The 12,481-nt window shown below is 35.6% G+C and overlaps 1 protein-coding gene across 4 annotated transcripts in view; it reads right to left on the minus strand.

Moving 5' to 3' along the window:
* Positions 1 to 10,109: 10,109 nt before the first annotated feature.
* Positions 10,110 to 12,481, minus strand: part of SPPL2A (signal peptide peptidase like 2A) — a 155,757-nt gene continuing 153,385 nt past the window's right edge. For all 4 annotated transcript variants that reach the window (XM_073876986.1, XM_073876985.1, XM_025883713.2 and 1 more), the window contains one exon: positions 10,110 to 11,570. In XM_073876986.1, coding sequence (XP_073733087.1) covers positions 11,496 to 11,570 — 75 coding nt within the window. In that variant the 3' untranslated portion in view covers positions 10,110 to 11,495. The remainder of the gene's footprint in view (positions 11,571 to 12,481) is intronic.

A 12,481-nucleotide genomic window follows, 5' to 3' on the forward strand; every position in this document is an offset into this window, starting at 1 on the left:
ATGAATAATTGAAATTTGAAACTAAAACACAATACTGTTTACATTAGCACCAAGAAAATGAAACACTTAGGTATAAATCTAACAAAATATATACAAGATTCATGTGAGGAAAACTACAAAACTCTGAGGAAAGAAATCAAAGAAGCTCTAAATAAATGGAGAGTGCTCCATTTACGTGAATAGGAAGACTCAATATTGTCTAGATATCAGTTCTTCTCAACTTGATCTATAAATTCAACACAATTTCAATCAAAATCTTAGCAAGTGATTTTGTGGATACCAACAAACTGATTCTAAAGTTTATATGGAGAGGCAAAATACTGATAATCACCAACATAATATTAAAGGAGAAGAACAAACTTGAAGGCTGACATTAATACTACCCCACTTCAAGACTTACTAGGAAGCTACAGTAATAAAGACAATTTCTTCTTTGTTTTTGTAATTTAAATTTGTTAACACACATATATATATACAATACTTGGTGTTGCATTTACCTTTAGAAACTTTCAGAAGCACATTTCACTAATCTAAACTCAAACAGCTGCAATAGGGATATTTGCAAAACAACCATTTTAAATATTAGTAGATTTTCTGAGGCCTTGGAGTACTTAATAATAAAGAGGCTTAATTTTAACCTAGAAAAAATATTTTTAGAATATTCTGAGTTTATTGTAAGTTGTATTATATCTGAAGTGACCGGGGCGCTTGGGTGGCTCAGTCGGTTAAGCATCTGACTCTCTCTCTTTTTTTTTTAAAGATTTTATTTATTTACTTATTTGACAGAGAAAGACACAGCGATAGAGGGAACACAAGCAGGGGGAGTGGGAGAGGGAGAAGCAGACTTCCCGCTGAGCGGAGAGCCCGATGCGGGGCTCGATGCGGGGCTCGATGCGGGGCTCGATGCGGGGCTCGATGCGGGGCTTGATGCGGGGCTCGATCCCAGGACCCTGGGATCATGACCTGAGCCGAAGGCAGATGCTTAACGACTGAGCCACCCAGGTGCCCCAAGCATCTGACTCTTGATTTCAGCTTAGGTCATGATCCCAGGGTCGTGGGCTAGAGCCCTGCCTTGGGTTCCCTACTAGCAGGGAGGCTGCTTCTCTCCCTCCGCCCCTCCCCCTTAAAAATGAAATATTTTTATAAGGTAAAAATATTTTAAATATTTAAAATAAATATTTTATTTTAAAATAAAATCTAAAAAAGTGAAGTGACTAGAAGTAGTACAATTTATGAATGATTACTATCTGTAACACTAGCAGGTTTTATGACTTCCCACAATTCTTTTTTTTTTTTTAAGATTTTATTTATTTATTTGACAGAGACAGCGAGAACAGGAACACAAGCAGGGGGAGTGGGAGAGGGAGAAGCAGGCTTCCCGCTGAGCAGGGAGCCCGATGTGGGACTCGATCCCAGGACTCTGGGATCATGACCTGAGCCGAAGGCAGATGCTTAACGACTGAGCCACCCAGGCGCCCTCCCACAATTCTTTAATACATGTTTCACAAACCTTGACATCCACACAAATATAGAGGTTTACATTCAGATGAGTAAAGCACATTTACAGTTCAACAGTTTGAAAGCATCAGAGTCCTTACCTCCTTACATTAATAGCTAGCAAGCATTTGTTGAATGGTTTCTATTTGCCTGGTGTTGTTCTATTCACTTAACATGTATTAAGCCCTCTCAACTCCATCAGCTAAATACTATTATCATCCTTCTTGTACAGAGGAGGAAACTGAGGCATGGGGCAGAGCCAGGGTTACAACCATGAGTCTAATTCCAGACTCTAATCCCCTTAACCCTTATGCTGTATTACCCCCTTATGATAGTAAAAAAGACAAACAAAAAAAAAATGGAGAAATCAGTCACTAATAATAGAGAACAACAGCTTGCATATGACTCAGTCTTTCACAAAATCTTTTCCTCAAACTATTTAATCAGCTAATTCAGGACCTTTGTTTTCTTTACCAGCTGGTTTATATGATTGTTTCCATATCAGTCATGATTTGACTTCTCCCTGAATGGATTTGCCACTGCCCTAAGTCCCCAGGCAACTGAGAAAGAGACCCTGTATCTCATAACCAAAGACGAGCAACTTAGAACGCTGGCAACATGAAAATAATTAAAACAGATTAAAGCATCAAAACAACTAAAAAGAAAGTCAATATATGCAATACCTATTTTATATAAAATTTCCCTGTCACCTAAATTAGATACTTATAAATGTTTGGAAAATCCTTTCTTTATATAAGCAAAGAGTGATTAAACCAGTTCCAACAAATTTTGCTGTACTTTGGATAGGGGATTAATGGATTTTCTTGCTGAGGCATTCTTTCAAAAGAATTAACCTGGTTTGCAAGGGGAAAGCTTATAAAATGGCAACCAAAAATACCTGGAATATTTCAAATATTAATCTCTAACCCCAATAGTTTAGTACAGTGCCTGGCATATCACTGGTATTCAATCAATAGTTCTTGAATTATTGAGAGGATGAAAATTGGACTTCTTCAGCTTTAGTACATGCAGAAATGCCAATTAGTTACATAATACACAAATAATAAACATTTTTTATAACTCCTTTGGTCCTAGGTGTTTTTTTTTTTTTTTTAAGATTTTATTTATTTGACAGAGAGAGACACAGCGAGAGAGGGAACACAAGCAGGGGGAGTGGGAGAGGGTGAAGCAGGCTTCCCACCAAGCAGGGAGCCCGATGCGGGGCTTGATCCCAGGACTCTGGGATCATGACCTGAGCCGAAGGCAGACACTTAACTGAGCCACCCAGGCGCCCCGGCCCTAGTTTATTTTTAAAGGAAAAAAATAAATATCTTCCTAAAGTTTTAATACTCTGCCCCAAGTGACTGTATTTGGGCAGAAGCTAGAACCAAATACTAGTAGCCATATAGAGAAATTCCCCTTTGACTTGAGCAAAGCCTTTGTGTTGATGAAGAATGTTATTGCTGGGACTGCAGAAACTTCTCTGAAGTGTATGTGAGTCTACAATGAATGGATGACTTTGGCTGGGGAGAGTTTAGAGGGGTCTGAGACTAAATATATCCAATTATGATGAACAGTGATAATTTCCTAAAACTAAGTTTGATGTTGTAGCTATCCCTAAATCATTTGATTCAACTACTTCCCGAGAAAGTAAAACAAACAAACAAAACTTGTGAAATTTATGTAAAAAACTAATCTCTGAATTTCAGTCTCAGGCAGAGACTTAATCACATAAAACTGAGGGATGAATAATCAGGTTGTACATGTTAGTGATTTTGGATTTTACAGATCATGAGACTTTGCTGCATATTTTAATTTTCATGGCCAATTTTTAAATTATTAATTGGTGGTTCTAATTGTGAATTGTTATTAATTTGCATAGACATATCAATGTTTTTGAGCAAACCCAAGTAGTAAGATATATAAGTCTAAACTTGATTATCTAGTTTGAAGCAGCTGTTTGCTTTGATATCTTGTTTGCTAAAAAAGGTTTTCTTTACATAGGATATCGGCAAAAAATTGAAAACGAGGAGGGGCGCGTGGGTGACTCATTCGGTGGTGTCCAACTCTTGATTTTAGCTCAGGTCATAATCTCAGGGTCGTGAGATTGAGCCCCATGTTGGGCTCTGTGCCGAGTGTGGAGCCGGCTTGGAATTCTCTCTCCCTCTCCTTCTGCCCCTCCTCCCCATCCCCCCACCTCCACCCCGGGGCTTGCATGTTTTCTCTGTCTCTCAAAACTAAGCAAACAAGCAAATATTTTTTAAAAATTGAAAACAAGGGATCTCAAAAAAAGATCTGATTTTCTGATACTGGATATCTTTATTTCTGTTATATATCAACATTGCTAACACATATCTCCTAACTTAAGAGCAATTTATTAAGATTTTAACATTATAAGGTTATCTAAGGATAACAATGGAAGTTAAATGGCATTAAAATGGAATTACGATAAGTATATATGTCCATTTACGTGTGTATATGTATGTGTATACACCTGCCTCACTATTCTTAAGATTTTCATCTTGTTTCATGAAAATCTCAAAGGGATAACATGCAGGTAGCTAACAATATACTTCAAGATCGTACAAGGCAATTACAGTATACATAACACCTTAAGTAAAACTAAAATATGTAAAAACATAAAATAACCAATAAACCAGCTATTAATTGGATTAATTGGCTTTGAAAAAGATTTAAATACAATATAGATGCCAATGATTACAAATGTACAGCTCAAGAGTAAAACTGTAAGGAGAGATACACATGAAAGGAAATTGAACACACACCTAAGTTTGCTCCATTGCAACATTACATGAAACAACAGTTCTCAAATGAAAAATTTTAATAAATTCATGCAGGTGGGGGGGATTTCATACATACACAAGAGTAGAAACAAACACCCATCACTGAGCTTCAATGATTATCAAGATTTTACTGCATTTGCTTTATCTGTTTTTTTCCTTTTTCTTATTTTCTTAGCTGAAGTTGATTCAATTTAAAGCAAATCATAGGGCGCCTGGGTGGCTCAGTTGGTTAAGCGACTGCCTTCGGCTCAGGTCATGATTCTGGAGTCCCGGGATGGAGTCCCACGTCAGGCTTCCTGCTCAGCAGGGAGTCTGCTTCTCCCTCTGACCCTCTTCCCTCTCGTGCTTTCTATCTCTCATTCTCTCTCTCTCTCTCTCTCAAATAAATAAAATCTTTAAAAAAAAATAAAGCAAATCATAGACATCATTTTGCTCTTTATTTTGACATACATCTGTTTAAAAAAGTGGACATCATGCTGTTATCACATCTAAAAAAAATAAGTAGTAATTATTTGGTATTGTCTTATATCTGGTTCATTACCAAGTTTTCCTAGCTGGTTCACCAATGTCTTGTTTAGTTGGTTTTTGAATCGGGATCCAAACAAGATCTACACAAGGGATTTGGGTGTCAGGTCACAGAAGTTTCTTTTAATTTAGAGCAACCCTTCTTTCCTCACTTTTCCCTCATGCTATTGATTTATTACAAGAACCAATTCAGTGGTCCTTTAGAATGTTGCATATTCTTTATTTGTAAGTTTGCTCCCTTGAGTGTTCTTTTTTTTTCTTAGATTTTATTTATTTGACAGAGAGAGCATAAGTGGAGGGAGAGGGAAGGAGAAGCAGGCTCCCTGCTGAGCAAGGAGCCTAATGTGGGATCCAATCCCAGGACCCTGGGATCATGACCCGGGCGAAGGCAGCCACTTATCTGACTGAGCCACCCAGGTGTCCCTCCCTTGAGTGTTCTTTGTTTCTTCATCCTCCATATTTCCCATAGTTGGAAGTTCATGCTCTAATTTGATTAGATTCCAGGTTATCTTTTTTGCAGAACATTTCATGGTGCTTTTTGCTTCACACTGCATCATGTTGAAAGGCCTGCAATGTCTGGTTGTCCCACTTTTAGTAACATTAGGATTTATCAATGATTTCAGTTGCTGACAATTTAAACCTTCCTTTTACCTAATGGCTTCATACACTGATGATCATTGGTTAAACCAATTATTTCATTTGGGATGAAAATAACATGGCTATTTTCGAATCCATGAAGAGCCACAGATCTCCTCCCCTTACTTGCATGTAGGTGGGCAAGTGTCCCTCCCTGATTGGCAGAAAAGTGGAGTTTTGATCCTTGGAGAGAGTAAAACAGGGGGGCTCTGGCCTGCAGAATCCAGTCACAATTGAGGGCATGCATAGGTAACACACTGAAAATAGTATCTGAGTGAATGTTTATATACAGAACGCTAAGACTGTCAACACTTTCTCCAACCACATGACTCCAGGAGATTGGAAGAGATTGTTTTGAAGGAATCTGATCATCCCACAAGAAGGCACTTAAAAATACCAACATCAGCCTTTCCCAGCAGCAGAGCCAGATCATCCTACAATGTACCTTTCACTTAAGCCCCACTTACAGGTGCCTGGCTCAGTCGGTTAAGCAACTGCGTTTGGCTCGGATCATGATCCCAGGGTCCTGGGATCGAGTCCTGCATTGGACTCCCTGCTCTCTCTCTCTCTCTCAAAAATAAATAAAAAGTTTCTTTAAGCCCCACTTATGTGCTCAGAGTATCCAATTGGGTTTTTAGTTTTTCACTCTTAAACATCAGCAGAAATCTGAAAATTTCCTTTCCTCTGAAGAAAGCTTCTAAGACATTACAAGAATGCAATTGGAAAGAAAGCAGTGGCTATACAGATACGTTTCAAAAACAAGCAAACAAAAGCCCTGTCATTAATATTTTCAGAGTTAAGAGAATATATGGCATCAATGAAATAGCAAAAGGATGCTATAAAAAAAGTGTCAGAAAGCAAAAAAGAGCTCTTGGAAATTAAAAACATGTTAGCACAAATAAAAAATCCAATAAAGGATTAGAAGATAATGTTAAGGATATCTTCTAGATTAATGGGGCAAAAAGATAAGTTGTGGAATTTTTGAGAGGAAAGATAAGACAAATAGAGGATTAGTACAGGAGGTGCAACATCAAAGTATCAGGGCTTCCAGAAAGAAAGAACGGAGAAAATGAAGGGGAAGTAATAATGAGTGAAATAATTTAAAAATATTTCCCATAATTGAAGGACAGAGATTGCTAGACGGAAAGGACTCACGAGTGATCGGTATAAGGGAGAAAAATAGACCCATACTGGGAATAAGCTATCAAGAAAAATACAATGTATGTTCTAAGTATGCCTTGGAATACACCTACACTAAAAAGTGACCATTATTTATTTATCTGAAATTCAAATTTAAATGGGCATCCTGTATTTTATCTGGGAAGTCTACATTGACCTTTTCATTACCAGTAGTGGCAATTCCTCATAATTTCAATTTCTAACAGTCCAGATCACCACTGCTCATCTATCCAACTTCTGATATTCTAAACCCAACAATCACTCAACAATATAGGGACCTAAAATGCATTTATCCCCACACCTTTTTACTATCATTCCATCACCCCCTCAAATCTTCATGTCTTCTCGTCCAGCTTAAATTTCATAGTTAATAAGTTATATTCACTGCTTCACATACATCCTAAATTCCCTTGTTCCTCTTTAAATTTCTTGACCTTGCTTGGCTAAATCACAGTGCTCATTCAGTTCAGTATTGTACCTGTGTAAACCGCACGTGGCTGGACACACACACACACGCAGAGAATAGTCATTTTAAATTTAAGATAACAAACCTCATGGCAGGCCCTTGATGCCAACTATTATACTATATTTCCCTAGACCAGTAGTTCTCAAAGTGTGGTCCCCAGGCCAGCAGTACCAATGTCACCTGGGAACTTGTTAGAAATGGAAATTTTTGGTTGGATTCAACCCCAGACTTGAATTAGAAAATCTGGGACTGGAGCCCTGCAATCTGGAGTTCAACAAGGGTTCCAGGTGAGTCTGATATACTGGGTCTCACATTTTAGCATGAGAAAAATGAGCTGTAATGCTTGTTAAAAGGGCAGTACAATGGCAGCAGGGATCTTAGTAATTTGTGAGAACATCAGCAAAGGTGCAAATGCCAGGAATGTTCATTGTAACAGGTAACATTTCTTGGTTTAAAAAAAAGTCCATGCATACATTAATTCAATAAATACTTATGAAGGGGTATTATGTATCAGTATAAATTTCCAGTAAATGACACTTATGGAATCTAGGTTTTATGGATAATTTGTCAGACTTAAATCACTACACAATTTCCTAAAGATTATTAACATTTATACTTTATGTGAACATAATCTAGTATAAATTCATTTTCAATTATTTTTCACCATTAAAAATAAAACAAATTCAAATTTTATTTTAAAATATAATTTATTGAATACCATAGTGAATTCAATACATTAAAAAAATTGTTTTTCTTATCAGTATTGGCACATAATGAAGTTTTAAAGCACTGCTAAATTAACACCAAAAAATTTTAAATTTCAAATCATGTTCCATAAAAAAATAAAGCCTAGTAGTGTTATAAAACTATTAATTTATACCAACTCACATATCAAAGTGTTAAAAAAAAAAGAATTCCACACTCAAACTGTCCTCTAAGAAGTAAAAATTCAATCATATGAATTTTTAAAAAGGTTCTCACTTGAACAAAATACAACAGGTATAAAATAGGCAAAAACTTTACAATGATTTGTCCTACTGGGAAATTCTGCAGGCTAACCAGATAAACTTTAGATATTAAAAAAATCCATATTCCAAAGGAATAGAAGTTTACAGTATTTTTTATGCCTAATCAAAGAAACATACGATGACATTAAATATTCTTTTTTCTCTTAGTTGCCTCAATTGCCAATACAGGACTGTTCTAAAATTTAGTTTAAAAATAATTTTCCTGCCAATGAATATTTTCATAGATGCAAAGCTGTCCTTAAATATGGCAACATTAAACAAGGAAATTTACATATATGGTGTTCACTATAATATGGCCTATATATTACTCTATCAATCATTTTGTTTACCACGCGTACTACACAATTTCTTTCCAATTCCAAAAGGTTGAGTAATTTGATTTGGGTCACTTGAATTTACAAGTATCTTTCTTTCCAGGAAGCAAAAAGTGATTTATATTCAGTATTTTGATTTTATTTACATAATCCTACCTACCCTCCTTTAGAATTGTCCTCTGAGGTAAAGAGAGCACTGAAAACAAAAATTTTAAACTGCAGAATTGGTTATTTGGCATCGTTTAACTTTTTTCCTTATTAATGGGAAAACATAAGCCCTTTCAAACTAGTGCATTCCACTGGTCTGAAATGCAATTCCTGTTTTTGAAATCTCATTGGTGAGATCATCAAGTTGAACTTCTAGAAACCAAGCTTAAATAAAATTAGTTCAAATATTTTTTAGTCAAACGTAGAAATAATGTTTGCTTATACCTATGGCAGAAATTGAAAGAGCAAAGGAACAGTGGAAAGCTCCTTTGTATTTACTTTAAATGTACCATTTCACCAAAACCTCTGTGGACATGAAACTAAAATCTATAAATGCCAACAGCGGATGGGTTAAAATTCTCTCCCTTCAGAAGTAAATCACCAAGTCTACTAAGGTATTGCTAATCTAAAAATCTACAAGCTAGAAGAAAATATAGTGTATTAGAATATAAAGGTCTTTCACCACAAACCTCTTATTTATCTTTGTTGACCTAAACTGAAGTAAAAAATCACCTACATTACAATTTGAGATATTTAGTTCTTTGTTTGATAAGCTACAAAATGTTCACACTTTTCTAAAAAGTAATAAATTATTATTATCTTTTTGCAATAAGTAATAATACTATATATCCCACTGTTTTAAAGACATATTTAGGAAGAAAACAACTCTCTTCCCCTTCAAGTTATAGGTGGTGGGAGGATGAGAGGGAAAGAAATGACACAGCCTTTTAAAGCCAAGCTTTCATCTCCCTATCTTCCATTCATTTTGATTTCCAAAATAAGATATTTCTGCACTTTACTGTAATTTCTCAAAATATTTTCAACTAGGTTGCTAGAAGCATTCTTTGAATACAAATACAGTTGATATTGAGAATGGAGAAATTTGTGGAATTTCACTTTTTGCTTCTTATTTTCATTTAATTGATAAGATCTTAATAGCAAACTAGAACAAAGATTTACCTCTGATAACTTATGGTTGGATAAAGTAGAATTTGTATCGAAGAACTAAGATTTCAGATTTCTAAATGTAAAATTTTCTTTAACATTCTTCATAAAATGTGGTTGAGGCTTCTAAATATCATAAAGTTGGGATGAGTACAGATAATTTTACTAAAAAAGCTATATTTTGGCAAACATTTTATTGATATTATAAATGAAAATATAGTTGGAGCTTTAAAATGGCACTTTATCTGTTCTATCAATGTCTGCCAAAAAATTAGATTCTTTGGAAAAAATTCAAACTTGATATTATGGAGGCAAAATTAACTCTTACTTGACAGATACTTACCAGTCATTTTGCCATAAACCAAAGGACCCATAAGTATACTAAGTGGAAAGAGGGGCCAACTGTCAGGGAGCTTCTCTATCTACAATTTAGTTAGCAAAAGTTAAACAAAAGCATCTAATTCCCTCAAATAATAAATTTCTTGCAAACATCAAAGATCTGATCCACTTTTAAAAGGCATTAGCTTTATCTTTTAATCAGTTGAAATGGCCTTGAATGAAAGATCACAGATTTGTTCACAATCTTGTACATTACTTACAGAGAAATGCAAAAATCCTGCTGTTGTTGCAATCACTCATCATTTGGGAATTTCTTAAAATAAAAGACAGTAGAAAAATACTTCGACCTCTGACTCCCAGGATAATGTTCAAGGCCACACTGAGATTCAGCAAAGAATGAAAAAGATATTTTTCAAGTTGGAAAGTACTAGAGTGATTAATTGGTCTAACTTATTCATTTTACAGATATGAAAATTGAGATACAAGGGTTTTGGGCTAAGATAATTTACTCAAATTCTTGTATTGTCAGTAAATTAAGACTAACCCAGTCTCCTGTTTTGTCTCCAATTCTTTCCTCTGAAGCACACTTTGTGTATTAAGCCATCCTCCATCAAAATATTAAAAGATTAACATTGGTTTCCTATGGGGAAAGGAGCGGGAATTAGGAAAAAAAAAAGGTGGCAGTTGAGGGGGTGAGAGACTGTTAGGGATGTTGTACTCAAACAATGAGCCACATGTGTTAACACAGAAGTTGATAAAAAAAATACTTTTTACAAAATTTCAAGCCTTAATATCAACAGAACCACACTTCAGAGATAAGAAATGGTGAAACTGAATGTTAGAGTGTAGAAATTTAAGCTACCTCTTCAAGAAAAACAGACCACTGAAAGCTGGATTTCAGTTGCTGTGTCCTTTTAATGACTAGTTCTATATATTGTTCCTTTATATCTGAAAAAATAGTTTAATATAATACACATGCAGACTAAAGTAATTTAGATTTTCAAGTTTAAAAAAAGACTGGGGCTTTTAAAAAAACTTATGCTACAAAAATATGCATTTATATATATTCCCAAATTATATTTTCCTAACCTCTGCAGTGGAAAGGTCCAAAATTTCATCGTTGAACTGCCTTCTAACATGGTCTTAAGCAGTTATTTCTACAGAGCATAAAATTTGCATAATTCTTGACAGTAAAAGCTGTTCAAAAACTCACTTTGACAGAAATGCTTTTGTCTATTACTAGGAGTTGTAAGAAACATTTCAGTAAGAAAGTACAGGGGTGGGTCAAGACAGTTCTTTAGAAAAATATACTGTATATAATAGATCTTCAAAATCACACAGACCATATGCTTTATTTAATGTGAAGGCACAACTTTAACAGTTAAAAGCAAATGTGTTTCAACTATTTGATGTAAGTGTCAGTACCAGCTCTTAAAAATATGTATTTGCAAGCATATCACTGAAGATTCGTTAAGATTGTCAATTCAAAAGTCAATTTAAAAAGTCAAACTCTATTTGTAGAAAATCAACTGACACATTATTGCAGGTCTACATATTATTGTTGGACAATCTGTTCACCAGCAGTCACAGGGTTTTCTTCATTTGTTGCGTAGTCCAGATGGTCCATCACCTAGGCATAAATAAAAAATGTCAGGAAATGCAAAATTTCAACTTGCCCTCAATATTCACTACTTTGGCCAAAGGATTCCCACTTTTTAAAAAAGACAGGGAGGGGGCACCTGGGTGGCTGAGTGGGTTAAGTGTCTGCCTTTGGCTCAGGTCATGATCCCAGGGTCCTGGGATTGAGCCCCATGTCTGGCTCCCTGCTCAATGGGGAGTCTGCTTCTCCCTCTCCCGCTCCTCCCACTCAGGCTCACTCTCATTCTCTCTTAAATAAGTAAATAAAAAATCTTAACAAGACAGGGAGTACTCCATGGAACTGACCACTCCTTTTAGAGCAATGAACTGGTTCAAAATCCAGGCTCCTAAGGATATGGTCAGATTGACATGGAAAGAAAGCCTAATCGTTTGACTCAGGGCCAATCTGATAAATGCTTTCTCTGAATCTTCCACTATATCCATTTCCCAATATGAACTGGCCTTCATGGTAGTGGAAACTCTACCACCAAAGGAAGATATTCCTGATGCTTATTCCAGGATGCAATTCCAGGCAGTGTTCACTGCTAAAGGTGAAAAAACTAAAAATGACCCCACAGGTCACTGTGAGAATACCTGCTACTTTGGGGACAGTGTAACCTGGTTGACACCTTGAACTAACTGTAAAATAATCTAAGAATGATACATGAAATTTTGGAAATACTGTATAATAAACATTTCTACCAAAACCAAATAAACTGAAGGTACTTAAAGGTCAAATGATTCTCTGAAAATAAAATCAAGAATACATTTGCTATAGACTACTCTAGAGGAATTACCAGTTAAACTTTTCTCAAATGGTCACTTCAGCTCTGCTCATATATTTTTTTCATATTTGGGACTGAAGGAAAAAGAAATTGCTTACATGTTTTCACTGTGTTCTTC

This window comes from Callorhinus ursinus, unplaced genomic scaffold, assembly GCF_003265705.2.
Source record: "Callorhinus ursinus isolate GAN/ISIS: 27379988/994484 unplaced genomic scaffold, GSC_fseal_2.0 scaffold25, whole genome shotgun sequence".
NCBI classification, from domain to species: domain Eukaryota; kingdom Metazoa; phylum Chordata; class Mammalia; order Carnivora; family Otariidae; genus Callorhinus; species Callorhinus ursinus.